The 21,045-nt window shown below is 32.2% G+C and overlaps 3 protein-coding genes across 3 annotated transcripts; 1 reads left to right on the top strand and 2 right to left on the bottom strand.

The window, feature by feature from the left end:
- Positions 1–3,320: 3,320 nt before the first annotated feature.
- LOC101204609 (TMV resistance protein N-like) lies at positions 3,321–11,358 on the top strand. The gene is made up of 8 exons (XM_011657986.2): positions 3,321–3,943; positions 4,164–5,256; positions 5,361–5,636; positions 6,005–7,117; positions 7,494–8,125; positions 9,165–9,327; positions 9,567–10,292; positions 10,613–11,358. The coding sequence occupies exons 1-8, from the start codon at positions 3,402–3,404 to the stop codon at positions 11,117–11,119; spliced, it is 5,052 nt and encodes a 1,683-aa protein (XP_011656288.2). The 5' UTR covers positions 3,321–3,401; the 3' UTR covers positions 11,120–11,358.
- A 631-nt stretch (positions 11,359–11,989) lies between these two features.
- LOC101204365 lies at positions 11,990–19,362 on the bottom strand. The gene is given in 8 exon segments (XM_031885595.1): positions 11,990–12,700; positions 12,816–13,505; positions 13,756–13,924; positions 14,305–14,921; positions 16,000–16,920; positions 16,922–17,113; positions 17,461–17,736; positions 17,835–19,362. Coding segments are annotated over 8 exon segments (4,470 nt in total). The 5' UTR covers positions 18,942–19,362; the 3' UTR covers positions 11,990–12,202.
- Positions 19,331–20,214, bottom strand: LOC116403849 (TMV resistance protein N-like). The gene has a single exon (XM_031885592.1). The coding sequence runs from the start codon at positions 19,981–19,983 to the stop codon at positions 19,375–19,377; it is 609 nt and encodes a 202-aa protein (XP_031741452.1). The 5' UTR covers positions 19,984–20,214; the 3' UTR covers positions 19,331–19,374.
- Positions 20,215–21,045: the final 831 nt, after the last annotated feature.

Below are 21,045 nucleotides of genomic sequence, written 5' to 3'. Positions count from 1 at the left end.
TCAGCCGTGCAGTTGCCCCAAGGTGACATGCATGGTGTTTTAAGACAAAAAGGTGCATTATGCGAAAATGTCACGGTGTTCGAGCACTCCAAAGTTGTGTCGTGCGCTGTGAAGTATCAGTTTTATAAAAGAAAATTTGCGTTAGTTTTATAAATTACATACTTGAAGATATATTTCAAACACACCTTAATAACTTGGATGTGTTTAGTATGTAATGTTTAAAAGTTAAAATATAGATTTTGAAATAAAGGAAAGAGACTAAAACGTAGTCAAAAGTTAGATATACGTCCCAACCACAAGTTTTTAATAATAATAAATGTAATTTGCTAACAATAGTTTTGTTCAACTAGTATTTCTATACGCTGAAGATATTAAAAGATGAGAAATTGCATATGGTAGCATTTTGAGAATATGATATAACAATTATAGCACATTGTTTTAGAATTTTGCAAATATGTCAAATTTTCACTTCTCAATCTTAAATTTGATATTATTGCTAAACTACCCTTCAATAGCTTATTTCTTTTCTTCTTTTTAATGTCTTACTCATTATTTATTTATGCTTCTACTTTTTAAGGTTCTAATTATTTGTTTATTCTTATACTAGAAAAATTATTTATTCTTTCTAATCTTAATTTTAAAATATCAATAATAGTACAGTAGTTGTAATATGAATAATATAATTGTTGTTGAGTGGAGTAATTTAACTTCATTTGTGATTTTTTTTTTTTTACTTTCTTCGATGTGTATTTTGATGTATATTTTGAGTTGAATTTGATTTCAAATGATTTTGTTTTATTTTTTTACATTAATTTTTTGGTTTTACTCTATCTCATATACTTATATTATATGTATTAGTTGGTTAATATATTTACTACGTAATTTTTCATTTTTTCAAATTTTATGCAGTTCATTAGAGTATTATTAAGTATATGAATGATGTAACTCAATGTATAATTATCAAGTATATCAATAATATATTGTTAAAACATATCAGTAACGTGAATCATTATCAAGTATATGAATCGAGTTTATAAGTGTATATCAATAGTATACCAAGTGTATAAGTAGGACTTCAAGCATATCAAGTGCATTTAATCAATCAATTGTACAAGTGAAGAATACTAAATGTATATGCAGTGTATCAGGTGTATCAAACATATATTAGTATGTTTCGGTATCGAGTGTATCAAAGAGTATTAGGTGCATCAAGTGTATCAATCAAATGTATCAGGTGTATCAAGAAGTATCAAGTGTATCAAGGAGTGTATTAGGTGTATCAGACTTGTATAAGGTGTACCAAATGTATATTAGTAACCAGAGCATTTGTGACATTTTACCTCTTAATGTGTGGGCTGGACTTCGTTTTTGCCATTTTCACAAATAATAAAGTGTGTGTGCTATGGACTTAGTTATTAACTTATTTTGCCATTTTTGCAAGTGACCCTTAAAAGATCGATATATATCGATAGGTGGTTCAAATCTCCCGACTAAAAAAATTGCAATATGAGTAGGTATTGATAGAATGCACTTGGATTAATGGAAATTTTTGTCCAAATTTAAAGACAAAATATCTATTAAAGATATTTTGCTATATTTGTAAATATTTTGGTTCATTTTATTATTTTTGAAACACAATCCTAAAACTCTAAAGGAAAACCGTTGCGCGAGCAAGACCATGCGCTACCCCCATCAACCGGTCTCTCGAACACCAAACAAACGACCTAACACGATTATAAACCAATATAAAATAATAATATTTTTCGAAACCTTAAAGATAAGGATGTGAGGGTTTTATCTTTTTAATTAAATAAGAAAAATATATATTTTAATTTCCTCGTACTAACCTTAATTAACTTAGATCATTGTATTGAGAGTATCAAAAGGGAAAGGGAGAGATACCCAAAAGTGGAGCCATTGTGTCCACCACAGTAACGACACATATATAAAGTATTCAAACTCACATGCCCCTATATCTCACTACATGTCCCTCAAACTTATCTTAAATCTCATAGGTCTACATATTGATCTCTCAAGTCTTTGTTAACTATATATATAACTTCGTACTATCCCCTCATTCTCTCATTTGAACGTTAACTATCCTCTATTATATTATGGTAAAGTAACACATACCCTATAAGGATGAACTCTGTCTGCCTTTAGAGATTGTTTTATTGTCTCCCTTGAGGAGAGATGCAACGTTAGAATGCACATATTTCTAGTAGCTTAATTATCTTCTGCATGAAAACTTTCTTCTTTGAATCTTCTGCAGCTATATCACTCCTAGATTAATTGTACGTACTGCGCTTGAGTAAATCATATTGTGTTAATATTGCATCACTTTGGACTATATGCTACAAGCAAAGTTGATATTTCCATCGTCCTTTTCTTATGTGGAAGTTCAGGTGATGTTGCAACCACAAAACATACTTTGAAGTTTAGAAAACTATATAAGAACCTAAACCTGTAATACTGTTTATTAGTTAAAAAATGCTTCCACACACTACAATCACAAAAAAAAAAAAAAAAAAAAACCCAAAAACAAAAAAAACTTTCCCTTAAAGTACTTTTTTGTCTAACTAGAATGATTTTGAAACGTGGAATACCATAGACTCCTTTTAGTGTTTACAGCCCATAGTTTATGTGAACTTTTGTAACGTTGGACAAGTACTTGTAAATATGATACCAATTGGTAGAGGGAGATGAAGTTTTGTCATCATCAAATAATTAATCTAAAAATTGGTATAGGTATCTCCATCTTTCTTGTAGAATCTTTATTGGATAATTGTAAATATAACAATTAGATTCAAAATATTTGCAGATAGAACAACATTTTTAAAAAAAATTTGTAAATATAGCAAAATCGGTCAAAAATTATAAATTATAAAATTCTATACATATAAATCATGTTGAAAATATTGTTCTATCACGGATAGAATATAAAAGTGTATCGAAAGTAGAAGTTTGTCATTGATACTTATTGCTCAAATTACTGTCTATTTAAAATTTATCTGATCCTCAATATATACGTCTCTCATGAATGTAGTACCCATTTGAGTTCATAACTTTGGTGGGTTGGATCTCATCTTTTTGTTAGAGGTAATGGACTCTGATTTCATATTAGTCAAACATGGGTTCTGTAAAAATCCAATGAAAGAATAAACAAAGAAAATGGGGCATCAAAACTTTAAAAAATGTATAAATTAAGCCTCGAAAGATGAAACAATTATTATAAAATTTGAACACAACAATAGATGAAACCCATATTTAACTTTTAAGCTAGCCATTAATGAAATTCCACATGAAAGAAAGAGAATCATTTGGCCACCCCACTTGAGTTTTCTTCTAAACCATTAGAATCCATTTTATTAGTATCATAGCACCTCTTACACCAGCCTTCAATGGCTTCTCCAGCAATAATGGAGAGAAGAGCTTCAATTAAATCCTTATCTCCTCCTCCCTATTCTATCTCTCTTCCTCTTCCTCCCTTACGAAACTATGACGTTTTCCTCAGCCACAGAGTTAAGGATACCGGGAGTAGTTTCGCAGCTGATCTTCATGAAGCTTTGACAAACCAAGGAATTGTAGTTTTCAGAGACGGCATAGACGACGAAGACGCAGAGCAACCATATGTAGAGGAGAAGATGAAGGCCGTGGAAGAATCGAGGTCTTCGATCGTGGTTTTTTCAGAGAACTACGGGAGTTTTGTTTGCATGAAGGAAGTAGGGAAGATTGTAACGTGTAAGGAGTTGATGGATCAACTGGTTCTTCCTATATTTTACAAAATAGATCCAGGCAATGTGAGGAAGCAAGAGGGGAACTTTAAGAAGTACTTTAATGACCATGAAGCCAATCCTAAGATTGATATTGAAGAAGTTGAGAACTGGAGATATTCTATGAATCAAGTTGGCCATCTCTCTGGATGGCATGTCCAAGATTCCCAGTTAAGTAATAATTATATATTCACTGATCTCTTCAGCTTTTTCTTTCTAATTTACGTATGTTTTGTAGTTTATAATTACAAAGTTTACAAAAGGAAGCACAAATGTGTTTTTAAACGTCATCTCTAAAATTTAGATTTTAAACCAAATTCCAAAACAATAACAATATTTTCAAAATTTAGAGATGATTACTAAAATTGAAAAGTATATATATGTATATAGGTCTGAAGAAGGGAGCATAATCAATGAAGTTGTGAAGCATATATTCAACAAATTGCGTCCTGATTTGTTTCGATATGATGATAAATTAGTTGGAATTTCCCCAAGATTACACCAAATAAATATGCTTTTGGGAATAGGTTTAGATGATGTACGCTTTGTTGGAATATGGGGAATGGGTGGAATTGGCAAAACTACAATTGCTAGAATCATTTACAAAAGTGTTTCTCATTTATTTGATGGATGTTATTTCTTGGACAATGTCAAAGAAGCTTTGAAGAAAGAAGACATAGCTTCATTACAACAAAAGCTTCTAACAGGAACTCTAATGAAAAGAAACATTGACATCCCTAATGCTGATGGAGCTACATTAATTAAGAGAAGAATAAGTAATATTAAAGCTCTTATAATTCTTGACGATGTCAACCATCTAAGCCAACTTCAAAAATTAGCCGGCGGTTTAGATTGGTTTGGCTCAGGAAGTCGAGTCATCGTTACAACGAGAGACGAACATCTCCTAATTTCACATGGAATCGAAAGACGATACAATGTTGAAGTGCTGAAAATTGAAGAAGGTCTTCAGCTTTTTTCACAAAAGGCATTTGGAGAAGAGCATACAAAGGAAGAGTATTTTGATGTTTGTAGCCAAGTTGTAGACTATGCTGGAGGACTTCCATTGGCAATTGAGGTTCTTGGATCTTCTTTACGTAATAAACCAATGGAGGATTGGATAAATGCAGTGGAAAAGTTGTGGGAAGTTCGTGATAAGGAAATTATAGAAAAGTTGAAAATTAGTTATTATATGTTGGAGAAATCTGAACAGAAAATTTTTCTAGATATTGCATGTTTTTTTAAGAGAAAGAGTAAGAAACAAGCAATAGAAATTCTTGAAAGTTTTGGATTTCCTGCTGTTCTTGGACTAGAAATATTGGAGGAGAAATGTCTTATTACTACACCACATGATAAGCTACATATGCATGATTTAATACAAGAAATGGGCCAAGAAATTGTTCGCCAAAACTTTCTGAATGAGCCCGAAAAGCGAACTAGGTTGTGGCTTCGTGAGGATGTCAATCTCGCACTAAGTCGAGATCAGGTAACTATATATATATATATTGTTTTAACTCATAGGAAAACTTGGCATGGGAATGATATATATCTATATCTATATAGATGTATGATGAATTAGTAATTTGTCAGGGAACAGAAGCAATTGAAGGGATAATGATGGATTTGGATGAGGAAGGAGAATCACATTTGAATGCCAAAGCCTTTTCAGAAATGACAAATCTAAGAGTATTGAAATTGAACAATGTTCATCTTAGTAAAGAAATTGAATATCTGTCTGATCAACTAAGGTTTCTCAATTGGCATGGTTACCCTTTAAAGACCTTACCATCAAATTTCAATCCCACAAATCTATTGGAGCTTGAGTTGCCAAATAGCTCTATTCACCATCTTTGGACTGCTTCAAAGGTACATCAAAACAACAGTAGTAATTAAATAAGTACATTATTATTTTCATCTAAATTAGTTTCAACTTTAATTTGCCTCTAACATTTTAAACTTCATCTGTTATGAATTTTTTTCTTAAATCCCAAACCAAAAATAGAAGAGGATAAATTGGAAATTTCAAAGTTTTATGCAATTTTTATCATTCTGCATGAATATTTTGCATAATTTGGATTGTTTTTTTTTTTTTTTTTTTATCAACTTTGGCTTTCGAGTAAAGTGCAATGAGTGAAAAGTATTTATGGATCATAAGGATATTTTAACCATATTTGCAAATTATGATTGAAATTTTGCTAACAATGAAATTTTGTGGTATTGTATTTTATTTGCAGAGCATGGAAACATTGAAAGTGATAAACCTAAGTGATTCTCAGTTCCTATCAAAGACACCTGATTTTTCAGGTGTTCCAAATCTTGAAAGATTGGTTTTAAGTGGCTGTGTAGAACTTCACCAACTTCACCACTCTTTGGGTAATCTAAACCATCTAATTCAATTGGACCTCAGAAATTGCAAGAAATTAACAAACATTCCTTTCAATATTTCCTTAGAATCTCTCAAAATTTTGGTTCTTTCAGGCTGTTCAAATCTCACCCATTTCCCAAAAATCTCATCAAACATGAACCATCTACTAGAGCTTCATTTAGACGAAACATCCATAAAAGTTTTGCATTCATCAATAGGACATTTAACATCACTTGTTTTATTAAATCTCAAAAATTGCACAGATCTTCTAAAACTTCCTTCCACTATTGGCTCTCTAACATCTCTAAAAACCCTCAATTTAAATGGCTGCTCAAAACTTGATAGTCTTCCAGAGAGTTTAGGAGATATTTCTTCCTTAGAGAAGCTTGATATTACAAGCACTTGTGTAAATCAAGCTCCAATGTCATTTCAGCTTTTGACCAAACTAGAAATACTAAACTGTCAAGGACTATCTCGCAAATTTCTTCATTCATTATTCCCTACTTGGAAGTTCACTAGAAAATTCTCCAATTATTCTCAAGGGTTGAAAGTGACAAATTGGTTTACATTTGGTTGCTCTTTGAGGATTTTGAATCTGAGTGATTGTAATTTGTGGGATGGAGATTTACCTAATGACCTTCATAGCTTAGCTTCATTGCAAATTCTTCATCTAAGTAAAAACCATTTTACCAAATTGCCTGAAAGCATCTGTCATCTTGTGAATTTGAGGGATCTATTTTTGGTGGAATGTTTTCATCTTCTGAGTTTACCAAAACTTCCGCTAAGTGTTAGAGAAGTAGAAGCAAGAGATTGTGTTTCACTAAAAGAATATTACAATAAAGAGAAACAAATTCCTTCAAGTGAATTGGGAATAACATTTATCCGATGTCCTATTTCCAATGAACCATCTGAAAGTTATAATATTGATCAGCCACACTTTTCTGCCATTCACGTAAGGACAACGACTCAACGATACATTGAGGTAATTAACTTCTTTACTTTTCTTTTCTCATCATAATTATTATTTTTTCATTTCTACTTTTTAGGGCAAACCCAAAAACATATTATGGCATCTTTAGTTTACCTTGGAACTAATTGTTTCTCTTGTGATTTTGTAAGTCTACTAGTTTTGGTCTGATCACATTGACCAAAATCTTGGTGCACCTATGCATTCCTCTTTTTCTTGTCTCTCTAGTTAAGAAAAAAAATTGTTAGTTGCTATCAAACCAAAAGTATTTACCAATATAGCATACAATGCAAAAAATTGTAGTTCTTTGTGCCACTTTGATATTATTAGTTGAATTAGAAAGAGAGGAATAAGCATAAATATAATATGTAACCATTTTTTTATTTGGCAGGTACTCACATGGCAACAAGTAAATTACTCTTTTGTGATTCCCTATCCTAACTTAATAGCATGTTTTGAAGAAAAAAAATATGGATTTTCAATCACAGCCCATTGTCCACCTGATTACATAAGTGAAGAAAATCCAAGGATTGGAATTGCTTTAGGTGCTGCTTATGAAGTAGTCCAACAACAATTTGAAAGCAACAAGAATAATAATAATAATAATTCAAAATTTTGTTGTGAGTTCACAGTGAAAATGGAAACGGACGAATGCCCTATAAAATCACCCCTAGTGTTTGATGGCAACGAACAGGAATTGGATAGCCCAATGGGACTATCAGTTTTTTACATTCCAATGAAAGAGATATCAAGCTGGTTGAACCAGTGTTGCTGCATTGATATTTCAATAATCACTGATAACCCATTTGTGAAGGTCAAATGGTGTGGAGCTTCAATATTGTATGAACAAAATGCAGGGAGTTTTATCGGGAACATTATCAAGGACTTGTTTGGATCTCCTGGAAAATATCATGCATCAATTGTTGATCATCTTTTGAATCGTCAGAACCGTGTAAATAATGTTTCTACTTTGATGGATGGTGGAGCTCGTTACAAGACTTCTTGGTTTAATGCATTGCAAAGGTAATTCAGTTAAACCACTTTCTCTCAATGTCTATAAATAAATATGTTTTTATATTCCTGTCAACCTAATCATAAGTGAATTTAAAGTTTACGTATATTATCAACTAGTTGATCGATTTATCAATCTTCTTTCCTCGTATGTTGTTGAACTAAAAAAAAAGAAAGATCATACCACCACTAGAATATCTTCAAGTTCACAGATAAGTGTGTACTTAGGCAAAAGTAGTACTAAATTGGATAGCCACTTAAGAAGTTCGCGTGTTGTTGCCCCTTTTTCAAGATAAAAGAAAAAAAAGAAACTTTCAATAAGGCCTAAAGTATTAGCAAATAAAGAAAAACTTAGCTCTAGCTCTTAGTTGTAGACCATATATATGACACTAGGTAACACTCCATCAATGTTGTACTCTTTTTTATATGTATTTCGAAGGGATACATATACAGATAAGTGCAACCAAATATTACTCTTTAAATAATGTACTTACCCCGCTCAAAGTGATACCACCTCTTTGGGGTGCACCTTTTATTGGGCATATATGGTCTAATACCCATATTAGATAGTAATTTATGGTTTCCATTTTAAAACTAATTGACAATGAAAGGAGTAACTTATTTATCTTAGAAAACGTGTGAGTTCACTTGAGTTTTTCAATATAGGATTTTCATTGCACCCTCTAGATGATGATAATGGCTGTTATAGTAGATGAGTTTTTTGAGCAGCCATAGTATCTAATATAAATTATTCTCTACTGATTAGGGTATGTGCAGTAGGTGTAGTTTTTCTACTGTCCATAGCTAGCTAACTGACCTTTTTACAATTGTGTCTTTTAATAAATAAAGAAAGTTTCTATATCTTCCCTCTTCCCATGCTTTACTCTGTCTCATAGAGTATAAAATTTATGTTGCATGCCTAGTTAATATTATTAGGAAAGTATTGTCTGTTCAGTGCAAAAAGAAAAAAAATCGAGAAATTCTCTCTCAATTAGTATGAGACCTTTTGAAGTGAAATCTAAGCAAAACGATGATTAGTTTATTGTTTCAGGACAATCGGGTCATTTCCAAGACTTCAACCTAGTGAACCACCGGATGAGATTATAGAGGAGTGTTCCACCATGAATGCATCTTCAGAGGCTGAAGACAACGAAAGTGACTACTCTATCATTTTAAAACGAAACCTCAAGGCGACACTTCAAAGGATATTCGAGGTTTTTCTTTCTATGCTTCACATCTTATGACGTGTTTTGGTTTAACTTTTCAAGTATTTAAAATCATTTTTTTTCTCCGGTTCATCCAAACTAATCACCCTTAAACTACTCTTCATATATATTCTTGAAATATAGGTTAAGGGAAAAACTAGTTTAGAGTTTACAGCCCCTAGATCTCTCCATATATACGTTTCATTAAATTAACTCTCCATATATATGTATGTATATTCATGATACAGGAATTGAAGCTGTGTGGTGAATATTTCATTTTTCCTCAGAAAGAAATGTCAAAAAGTTTCTTCAATTTTCAAGTAGAAGGGCCTTCGATTACAATAAAGATACCTCCAAATTTGCATAAAGATAAGAAGTGGATGGGGTTGGCCTTTTTTGTAATATTTTCAGTTGATGAAAATTCACCAAAATCTCATTCCTTCTCTTACCAAGTGGACAATGATGAATATTCAATGCAAAGAGAATCAATTCTTTACTTGAATAAAGATTTGCTACATGATCCTCATCAACTTTGGTTGTTTTTCGAGCCTCGAGCCGTTTATCCATATAGATTAAATCAATGGAGGCATCTTTGTTTTGCAATCGCATGTAATAACTCAGATTTTAAAGCTGTTGTTTGTGGAGCACGTCTTGTTTATAAGCAAGATGTTGAGGGATTGATCAACACAATTGTAAGTAATGTGTTGAGTTCCCCAGCTGAATTTCAAGAATTTTGTGACCAAATTTATGTTAAAGGCATGTTAAGGATTGTACATTCTCGAAAGTATGATCCAGAGAAAAAGGAAAATGGAAGAAGACAAGAGTTTGGTATAGAAGAGCGGGTTGATGAACAAAATTCAAATGCTCATGATCCTCAAGATGAAGATTCAAGTTGTAGTTCAAATATGGAAAGGATCAGCCACATTATGCAACTCAAAGAAAGCATTCCTTCCTTCATTCAAAAGGATTTAAAGGTCCATCTCTTTTCCCTCTCTTTCTTCCTTTGTGTTATGCATTTACTCACAATTTAATTACTATTTTCTTATGCAATAATATTAATTAGCTCATAACTTAGTTACTGTTCTTTTTTCTTATGTTTAATGCATCAAATATCTTGATGAAAGTAGGAATTTAACTTCCTGAATTTTCATTTTTCTGTCAAATATTATATATAGAGTCTGTGGACTTTGTTGTTGATGATATTTATATCATGGGTGGATAATTTTGTACGCATATTGTTGTTCCTATACATTATGTAATCAAATTAGTTAGTTAACATTTTTCATTGCAACAGGATCGATTTGCAACCTCATTTGACTTCTGTATTCCAAGGACAAACATTTGGGCCGAACTGTTTGATCAACTATCTCCAAATAGTTATGCACACATCCAATTGCCCCCAAATTTGTATAAAAATAGTAATTGGATGGGATTTGCAGTTTGGACCGTTTTCCAAATCAACAAACATCCAACAGCAATTCTCGACAATGTTGGCTCAGTTTCAAGGCATGAACTCTTTTGTCAACTTGCAGTTGAGAATGGAATAATTAAACCATTACACATTCATAGTATCATTGAGGACACAGTCTTCTGGCTACATGAACGCCAGTTTGTTTGGCTCTATTACAGCCCAAGAAAGAAATATGGTGAAATTTTTCGTCATAGGTCTGATGTTTCAGCTATTATTGAAGCTGATACCCCAGATTTGATGGTGAAAGGTTGTGGAGTTCAATTAGTATACAAAAAAGACGTGGAGTTGATTGACAAGATATTGATGGAAGCCTTCTTTTCAACCACATAGGTCAATGGTGTAGTCAGAACTAGCCTTCTTTTCAAAGAATACAGCCCAAACAACATAGCCTTAAATGTAAAAGCCATGCTTTGCTAAGCTTTCTCTTTGGGCTTCACTCTATCCCCTCTATCACTGATTATACTAATAAATTAGGTGCTTTGTTTAGCTTGGTGTTCCCTTAAGGTATTGGTGAAAGTCATTCAATAATATAATCATCATCTTGAACAAATAGTTTGTCAGTTGTGTCATTACCTTTCCTTCACTGCATTGGTTTTGTGTAATTTATTTTTTCTTTGGATCAGGAGATGCATGCATCACCCGGATATCTCAGCATTCTAACCTATCGTAGGTAAACAATGTTTTGTAGTTTTGGGTGTTGAGCTTCTTGATTCTTCCAACCACTCGAATTAGGTCTCTCCTATTATTATCTTGTAGTGATTAATAATTCACTCCTCTATCTGTCGTAGGTAAACAATGTTTTGTAGTTTTGGGTGTTGAGCTTCTTGATTCTTCCAACCACTCGAATTAGGTCTCTCCTATTATTATCTTGTAGTGATTAATAATTCACTCCTCTATCTGTGTCCTAGATGACAAGCTTTGCACAACCCAAGACCGTACTTGATCTTCTGGCACCATATCTAGCAAGCTAATGCACAGTGCCAGTGGGGTGCACATGGAAAAAAGTGAGAGAAAAGGTTAATTTTGTTTTCTTTTTATTTATAAAGAAAGTACAAAGGATAGACACTCCCTCATTACGCATGCATTCACCCACTTTTATTTACTCTAAGTTTGCCTATGGCTACAAAAACCACATAAATATTAATCAATGATCATAACTATTAACACAACCAAAATTCGTAAAAAACTCAAATGTCAGTATGACTACAAAAACCAAAAGTCACAAATTTAAGTTTAATATTGAGTGAAACCTTTCATATTCACATTAATAAGGAAACTTTTCACATTCTCAACCATCTCAAACTAAATTTAGCAGGATAGTTAGAGGCAGAGTTGTGACAATATAATACACAATAAACTAATTAATACATAATTTTGTGGGGTGTTGCATGTTTGTATAAGATATTATATTGATCATTGAATGGCTCTCATCAATATCTTGTCGATCACTGCCGCATCTTTCTTGTATACTAAACTCATTCCACAACAGCTCACCATCAAATCAGGGGTATCAGCTTCAATAACAGCCCAAACAGAAGACCATTGACGAAAGATTTCACCATATGTGTGTCTTGGGGTGTAATAAAGCCAAACAAATTGGCGTTCCTGAAGCCAAATGGATCTGTCCTCAGTGATACCATGAGTGTGTAATGGTTCAATTAATCCAATCTCAATCGCAAATTGACAAATGAGTTCATGCCTTGAAATTGAGCAAACATTGTTGAGTATTGCTGTGGGATGTTTGTTGATTTGGAAGAGAGTGCAAACTACAAATCCCAACCAATCATTATTAGTATATAAACTTGGAGGTAATTGGACTCCTGTAGGATTCTCTGGAGATAGTTGATTAAGCAGTGCCGGGGGAAAGTTTCTCTTTGGAATAACGAAATCAAATGTGTTTCCAAACCGATCCTGTGAAAAATGTTCAATAATTTGATTAGTTAATGGATAAGAACGATATGTATATGAGAATATTAAGTAATAATGATCTAATAATATGCATAAGATTGAGAAAAGAGAGATGGACCTTTGAATCCTTTTGAAGGAAAGAAGGAATGCTTTCTTTGAGTTGCAAAATGAGGCTTCTTTCCATATTTGAACTACAAGAACTTGAATCTTCTTGAGAATTATGAGGATTTGAATTTTGTTCCTCAACCCACTGCTTATGCTTTGGATCATACTTATGATAAAGTATATTCCTTAACATGCCTTCAACATACATTTGATCATAAAATTCGAGCAATTCAACTGGTAAACTCAACACATTACTCACAATTGTGTTCACAAATCCTTCAACATCTTGCTTATAAACAAGACGTGCACCACAAAGAACAGCCTTAAAGTCTGGGTTATTGCATACGAATGTGAAACAAAGATGCCTCCATTGATTTAATCTATATGGATAAACACCACGAGGCTCGAAAAACATCCAAAGTTGATGGGAATCGTCGAACAACTCCGTATTCAAGCGAATAACTGATTCTCTTTCCATTGTATATTCATCATTGTCCACTTGGTAAGAGAAGGAATGAGATTTTGGTGAATTCTCATCAACTGAAAATACTACAAAAAAGGCACACCCCATCCACTTCTTATCTTTATGCAAATTTGGAGGTATCTTGATTGTGATTTCAGGCTCCTCTAGTTGAAAATTGAAGAAACTTCTTGGCATTTCTTTTTTAGGAAATATGTAGTATTCACCATACAACTTCAGTTCCTATTTGAAGATACATATGAAGAGTGTCAATTTGATGAAAATATATGGATTATTCCTCTCATTGTTTTTGAGATGAAACACACATGTTATCTAATATAGTACAAGAGCCTATAAAATACAACCAATCATTGAACCGAAGAAAAACCATATATATTCAAATAGTTACTAAACGTGACTTAAATTATTTTTCTCTAAAATAATTATATTTCTAGCATATGAAGAGTTAAAAAGCAAAGAATAGAGAGAAAACCTCAAAAGTCCTTAGAAGTGTTGCCTTTAGATTTTTTCGTTTTAAAATGATAGAGTTGTCATCACTTTCATTTTCTTCAACTTCAAACGTTGTATTCATGGTGGAAGAATCCTCTATAACCTTACGTGGTTGTCTACTTGGTTGAAGTCTTGGAAATGACCCAATCGTCCTGAAACAATGCATTTATAATGTGATTAAATACATCGAATCGGAGAGAAAAGAAAAAACAAAACAAAGACGAGTGCAACCCAATATGCATCCTAAGTAATTTACTTATTTTCTTTTTTAAAAAGCAACACATATGGTGTCCAAAAACACTAAACTAGGTATAAAAAAAAACTTGGTAATTTTTTTAAAAAATAAAATTTTATTAACAAATGAGTATGTGATGCATGCATGAGAAAAAAATGAAGTAACCTAAAGTGTGAGTGATGGGAGATCAAATTTTTTATCTTTAGTTGTCGATAATAAATATTGTTTAACTAATTGAGCTATATTCAGATTGACAAAAATCTCGAAAATATATATATATAGATTTAACTTATTTACCTTTGGAATGCATTAGACCAAGAAGTCTTGTAACGAGCTCCACCATCCAACAAAGTAGAAACATCGACACGATTTTGTCGGTTCAAAATATGATCAACAATTGATGTATGATATTTTCCTGGAGATCCAAACAAGTCCTTGATAATGTTCCCGATAAAACTCCCTGCATTTTGTTCATACAATATTGAAGCTCCACACCATTTGATCTTCACAAATGGGTTGTCAGTGACTATTGAAACATCAATGCAACAAGATTGGTTCAACCAACTTGATATCCTTTTCATTGGAATGTAAAATACTGATAGCCCAACTGGGCTTCCCAATTCATCTCTTTGCCCATCAAAAACAATGGCTGATTTTGGAGGGCACTCATCTGTTTCCATTTTCACTATGAACTCACAACAAATTTTTGCATCGTTACTGTTGTTTCTCATTTCATGTTTTTGAACTTCAAATGCAGCACCTAAAGCAATTCCAATCCTTGGATTTTCTTCACTTATGTAATCTGGTTCGCAACAGGCTGTTATTGAGAATCCATATTTTTTTTTATCAAAGCATCCTATGCAGTTAGGACATGGAATCACAAAAAAGTATTTTTCTTGTTGCCATGTCAGAACCTGCCCAATCAAAATCATTCATTGAAGCTTTTTAAAATGGATCCTTTTCTATTAAATATTGATCACTAACAACAAAAGTTTAACATAGCCCTAGTTACGAGGGACGAAATAAGAAATGGGAGACGACATTCAGACCATCACTGACTTTCGGACTAATAGATCTAAGTTCTTTAAAATCTATAGCGCTAGTTCTATTGCTTTAAATATAAACGCTTTTGTATATAACTCAATATGGGCTTAACTCTAGCCCTCTATCCCGACTTCCTGCATTTCTTGATATATTCTTAATGAAACGAGAGTGACGTGGGTGTCCACCTAGTGGAGATGCTTGAATGCACCCAACTGACTCATTGTATCTTTTTCTAGAAAGAAAAAACAACAAAAAATTTTAACATGGTATCAAAGAAATAGATATGTTTTATACATTTAAATTAAACATTTTCAGTATGGTATGATATTGTTTATTAGTTTAAATGAAAAGATTTCCTCATCACATTGAAAGTAATATTGTTAGTTCCTAAGTTTTTGTACTACAATCCTAAGTTGGATAATGTCGAAACTTAGTTAAGATTATAGAGAATAAACTAAAATGAGTTGTTTAACTCAATATCTATCGTCGATGGATTTTAAATTTTTGCTTTATTTATAAATATATTCAATAATTTTCACTAAAAATTCGTGAATACATAAACCAAAACATTGCAAGATCCAAAACTCGGAACTTAACATAAAAAACTATTTGTTAAAAATATCACAAAATTTATGATTTTGAAATCCATCGCTTTCTAAGAAGTAATATAGTCTATCACTCTTGTAACTTTAATAACCTCACCTAAAAATTTGTTATATTTTCAACAATATAATTTGTAAATATATTCAACATTATGTTATATCTAATAATAATACTTAGTTTAAGTCTGATTCCTATATATCTAATAACAAAAGAAATTTCACAAGAAAAATTATTAATAATTAATTAAGAAGAAAAAATTGCTAAAATATGCTTATGGGTTTGCCCTAAAAGCTAATAAGAAAAAGTACAAAATAATAACTAAAATTAATATGAGATAGGTATTACCTCAATGTATCGTTGAACCATAGTTCTCAAGTGAATAGCAGAAAGGCGAGGCTGATCAATATTGTAGCTTTCCGATGGTTCTTTAGAGATTGGACATCGAATAAATGTCATTCCCATTTCACTTGAAGGAATTTGTTTCTCTTTATTGTAATATTCTTTTAGTGAAACACAATCTCTTGCTTCTACTTCTCTAACACTTAGCGGAAGTTTTGGTAAACTCAGAAGATGAAAACATTCCACCAAAAATAGATCCCTCAAATTCACAAGATGACAGATGCTTTCAGGCAATTTGGTAAAATGGTTTTTACTTAGATGAAGAATTTGCAATGAAGCTAAGCTATGAAGGTCATTAGGTAAATCTCCATCCCACAAATTACAATCACTCAGATTCAAAATCCTCAAAGAGCAACCAAATGTAAACCAATTTGTCACTTTCAACCCTTGAGAATAATTGGAGAATTTTCTAGTGAACTTCCAAGTAGGGAATAATGAATGAAGAAATTTGCGAGATAGTCCTTGACAGTTTAGTATTTCTAGTTTGGTCAAAAGCTGAAATGACATTGGAGCTTGATTTACACAAGTGCTTGTAATATCAAGCTTCTCTAAGGAAGAAATATCTCCTAAACTCTCTGGAAGACTATCAAGTTTTGAGCAGCCATTTAAATTGAGGGTTTTTAGAGATGTTAGAGAGCCAATAGTGGAAGGAAGTTTTAGAAGATCTGTGCAATTTTTGAGATTTAATAAAACAAGTGATGTTAAATGTCCTATTGATGAATGCAAAACTTTTATGGATGTTTCGTCTAAATGAAGCTCTAGTAGATGGTTCATGTTTGATGAGATTTTTGGGAAATGGGTGAGATTTGAACAGCCTGAAAGAACCAAAATTTTGAGAGATTCTAAGGAAATATTGAAAGGAATGTTTTGTTAATTTCTTGCAATTTCTGAGGTCCAATTGAATTAGATGGTTTAGATTACCCAAAGAGTGGTGAAGTTGGTGAAGTTCTACACAGCCACTTAAAACCAATCTTTCAAGATTTGGAACACCTGAAAAATCAGGTGTCTTTGATAGGAACTGAGAATCACTTAGGTTTATCACTTTCAATGTTTCCATGCTCTGCAAATAAAATACAATACCACAAAATTTCATTGTTAGCAAAATTTCAATCATAATTTGCAAATATGGTTAAAATATCCTTATGATCCATAAATACTTTTCACTCATTGCACTTTACTCGGAAGCCAAAGTTGATAAAAAAAAAAAACAATCCAAATTATGCAAAATATTCATGCAGAATGATAAAAATTGCATAAAACTTTGAAATTTCCAATTTATCCTCTTCTATTTTTTGGTTTGGGATTTAAGAAAAAAATTCATAACAGATGAACTTTAAAATGTTAGAGGCAGATTAAAGTTGAAAATAATAATGTACTTATTTAATTACTACTGTTGTTTTGATGTACCTTTGAAGCAGTCCAAAGATGGTGAATAGAGCTATTTGGCAACTCAAGCTCCAATAGATTTGTGGGATTAAAATTTGATGGTAAGGTCTTTAAAGGGTAACCATGCCAATTGAGAAACCTTAGTTGATCAGACAGATATTCAATTTCTTCACTAAGATGAACATTGTTCAATTTCAATATTCTTAGATTTGTCATTGAAAAAAAGGCTTTGGCATTTAAATGTGATTCTCCCTCCTCATCCAAATCCATCATTATCCCTTTAATTGCTTCTGTTCCCTGACAAATTTAGAAGTTTAAAGATCAAACGTTACTAAACATTATATATTTATTGTAGAAAGATAATAGCTCAAAAGATTTCAATTCAGAAACGTTACCTGATCATGACTTAGAGCACGAGTTATATCCTCACGAAGCCACAACCTGCTTCGTTTTTCGGGTTCATCTGGAAACTTTTCGTTAACGATTTTTTGACCCATTTCTTGTATCAAATCATGCATTTGTATCTTCTCGTGTGGTGTAGTAATAAGAGACTTTTCCTTCAATATGTCTAGTCCAAAAACAGCAGGAAATCCAAAACTTTCAAGAATTTCTATTGCTTGTCTCTTACTCTTCCTCTTGAAAAAACATGCAATATCTAGAAAAATTTCCCTATCATCTTTCTCTAACATATAATAACTAATTTTCAACTTTTCAATAATTTCCTTATCACGAACTTCCCACAACTTTTTCACAGCATCTATCCAATCCTCCATTGGTTTATTACGTAGAGAAGATCCAAGAACCTCAATTGCTAATGGAAGCCCTCCAGCATAATCTACAACTTGGCTACAAAGATCAAAATACCCTTTCTTTGGATGGTCCTCTCCAAATGCCTTTTGTGAGAAAAGCTGAATACCTTCTTCAATTTTCAGCACTTCAACATTGTATCGTCTTTTGATTCCATGTGAAATTAGGAGATGTTCTTCTCTCGTCGTAACGATGACTCGACTTCCTGAACCGAACCAATCCGAACCGCCAGCTAACTGCTGAAGTTGGCTTAGATGGTCGACATCATCGAGAATTATAAGAGCTTTAATATTACTCATTCTTCTCTTGATTAATGTAGCTCCTTCAGCATTAGGGATGTCAATGTTTCTTTTCATTAGAGCTCCTGTTAGAAGCTTTTGTTGTAAAGAAGCTATGCCTTCTTTCTTTAAAGTTTCTTTGACATTGTCCAAAAAATAACATCCATCAAACAAATGGGAAACACTTTTGTAAATGATTCTAGCGATGGTTGTTTTGCCAATTCCACCCATTCCCCATATTCCAATCAACCGTACGTCATCTAAGCCTATTCCCATTAGCTTATTTATTTCATGTAATCTTCGGCTAATTCCAACTAATTTATCATCATATCGAAATAAATCTGGACGTAATTTGTTGAAAATATGATTCACAACTTCATTGATGGTCCCTTCTTCAGACCTACATATAAATTTCATTCATAGTTGTTATCGTTTTTAGAATTAATTTGGCTAATAAATTAAATGTTTGGCTAGCAAAGATGGAAACTTTTGTTGATAGACATAGAACGTATCACATTTATATTGACTTCACATCTTATAAGTTATAAAATAAAATGATTAGGAACAAAATCATTATAATTTTGCTTTCTATTATTTTATTATTGATTTCCATTTGGATTTATAATTGAGAATTAGATTCCTCTTATGTTCTCTCTCTAATTGATCTTTTAATTTGCTCCATTTTTTAGCTTCTCTCTCTAAAACATCTCTTTAACTTTTTCTTTAATCTATTGCTTTTCTCCCTTGGCCTAAAAAAATAATAACTAAAAGAACTAAAACTTTCCTTTATCTAATCTTTTTCTGGCTAAACCTGTTTAATTTCTCTAGAAATATTCCATCTTCATACACCTCAACTAATCTCACAAAAGCTTAAAAAATTAAAGAAAAAAGTGAAAGTTGAATAATTACTTAACTGGGAATCTTGGACATGCCATCCGGAGAGATTGCCAACTTTGTTCATAGATTTTCTCCATTTTTTAACTTCTTCAATACTAATATTAGGATTGACTTCATGTTCATTAAAGTACTTCTCAAAGCTCCCCTCTTGCTTCCTCACATCGCCTGGATCTATTTTGTAAAATACTGGAAGGACCAATTGATCCCTTAACTTCTGACACATTCTAATCTTCCTTATTTCCTTCATGCAAACCAAACTCCCATAATTCTTGGTAAAAACCACGATCGAAGACCTCGATTCATCCACCGCTTTCATCTTCTCCGTTAACGGTTTCCCTCCGTCTTCCTTGTCTATGAAAACTACAATTCCTTGACTTGTTAGAGCTTCGTGGAGGTTGGAAGTGAAACTACATCCAGTGTCCTTAGCTCTGTGGCTGAGGAAAACGTCATATCTTCGTAAGGGAGGAAGAGGAAGAGAGATAGAATAAGGAGGAGGAGGAGGAGGAGGAAAAGATAAGGATGTCATTGAATCTCTTCTCTCCATTATTGCTGGAGAAGCCATTGAAGCCTTGTGAGAGAGCTATGTTGTGATACTAACAAAATGGATTCTAATGGTGTTTAGAGAAGAAAACTAATTAAGTGCTTTTTTTCTTGTAATAATCAATTCTGAGGTGGGTGGCCACAATCATTCTCTCTCTTTCTCTAATGTGGAATTTCATTGGGTGGCCTAAATTGTTTTCAATTCTATTATGGTTCTCAAATCCTATATTATTTCTTTCATCTTTTGGTACTTTATAAGTTTCTTTAAATAAGTTTTTTTTCTGTACGGTAGATTTTTTAAAACACCAAGATAAATTAAAATATTTACAAACCATAGCATATCAATGAAATTTGTTATTTTTGAAAATTTTCTATAATATAAATATAGTATCGAACAATATCTCTAATAAACAATTTTCAACCCTAAGGTAACCGATTGGAGAGTTGAGACTGGTTTCAATTGCGAACAAAGCGAAGTTGCAAAAACAATAAATTGGAGTGAATTTAATATATTTAAAAGATATGTAAACTTGGGTTGAAATGGATTATTCTCTATTCAAATTATCTTGAAAGCTTGCAAAAATAACAAAAAAAAATTATGATAATAGGGTCTATGTCACTACATTTTCTAAATTGCAAAAGTAGTAAGTTTAAAAGTCGATAACCCTATGATAGTCCTTTGATAACCGCCTAATAATCATCTGATAATTTGTCATTTTTATCATACTTGCAATATCAAAAAAAGAAATGTCATAAGCTGTTTTTTCTAAAAGAAATTGTCATGTGATGCAATTTTTCAATTATTTTTTCATTGAATCATCATTACGTACGTGGATCTACCGTTTACACCTAATTAATCACAATTTAACTATGTTTTAATTAAACGTTTGGAAATTTATCGTTCCACGTCCTAAGGATCTCTACACCTAATAACAACCAATTAATTAAAGAAGCTAATTTAAATTGTCCCAAATTTCTAATTATTCAAATTCAAATGGATGAAAAGTGATGTATAATTGAAAATTTTCTTATCACACTAAGTTCTAGAGATCCTTAAGAAGAGGAACGATCAATTTCCAAACAT

The sequence above is a fragment of the Cucumis sativus genome, chromosome 5, assembly GCF_000004075.3.
Source record: "Cucumis sativus cultivar 9930 chromosome 5, Cucumber_9930_V3, whole genome shotgun sequence".
NCBI lineage: Eukaryota > Viridiplantae > Streptophyta > Magnoliopsida > Cucurbitales > Cucurbitaceae > Cucumis > Cucumis sativus.
This window is presented reverse-complemented; position numbering and strand designations above follow the sequence as displayed.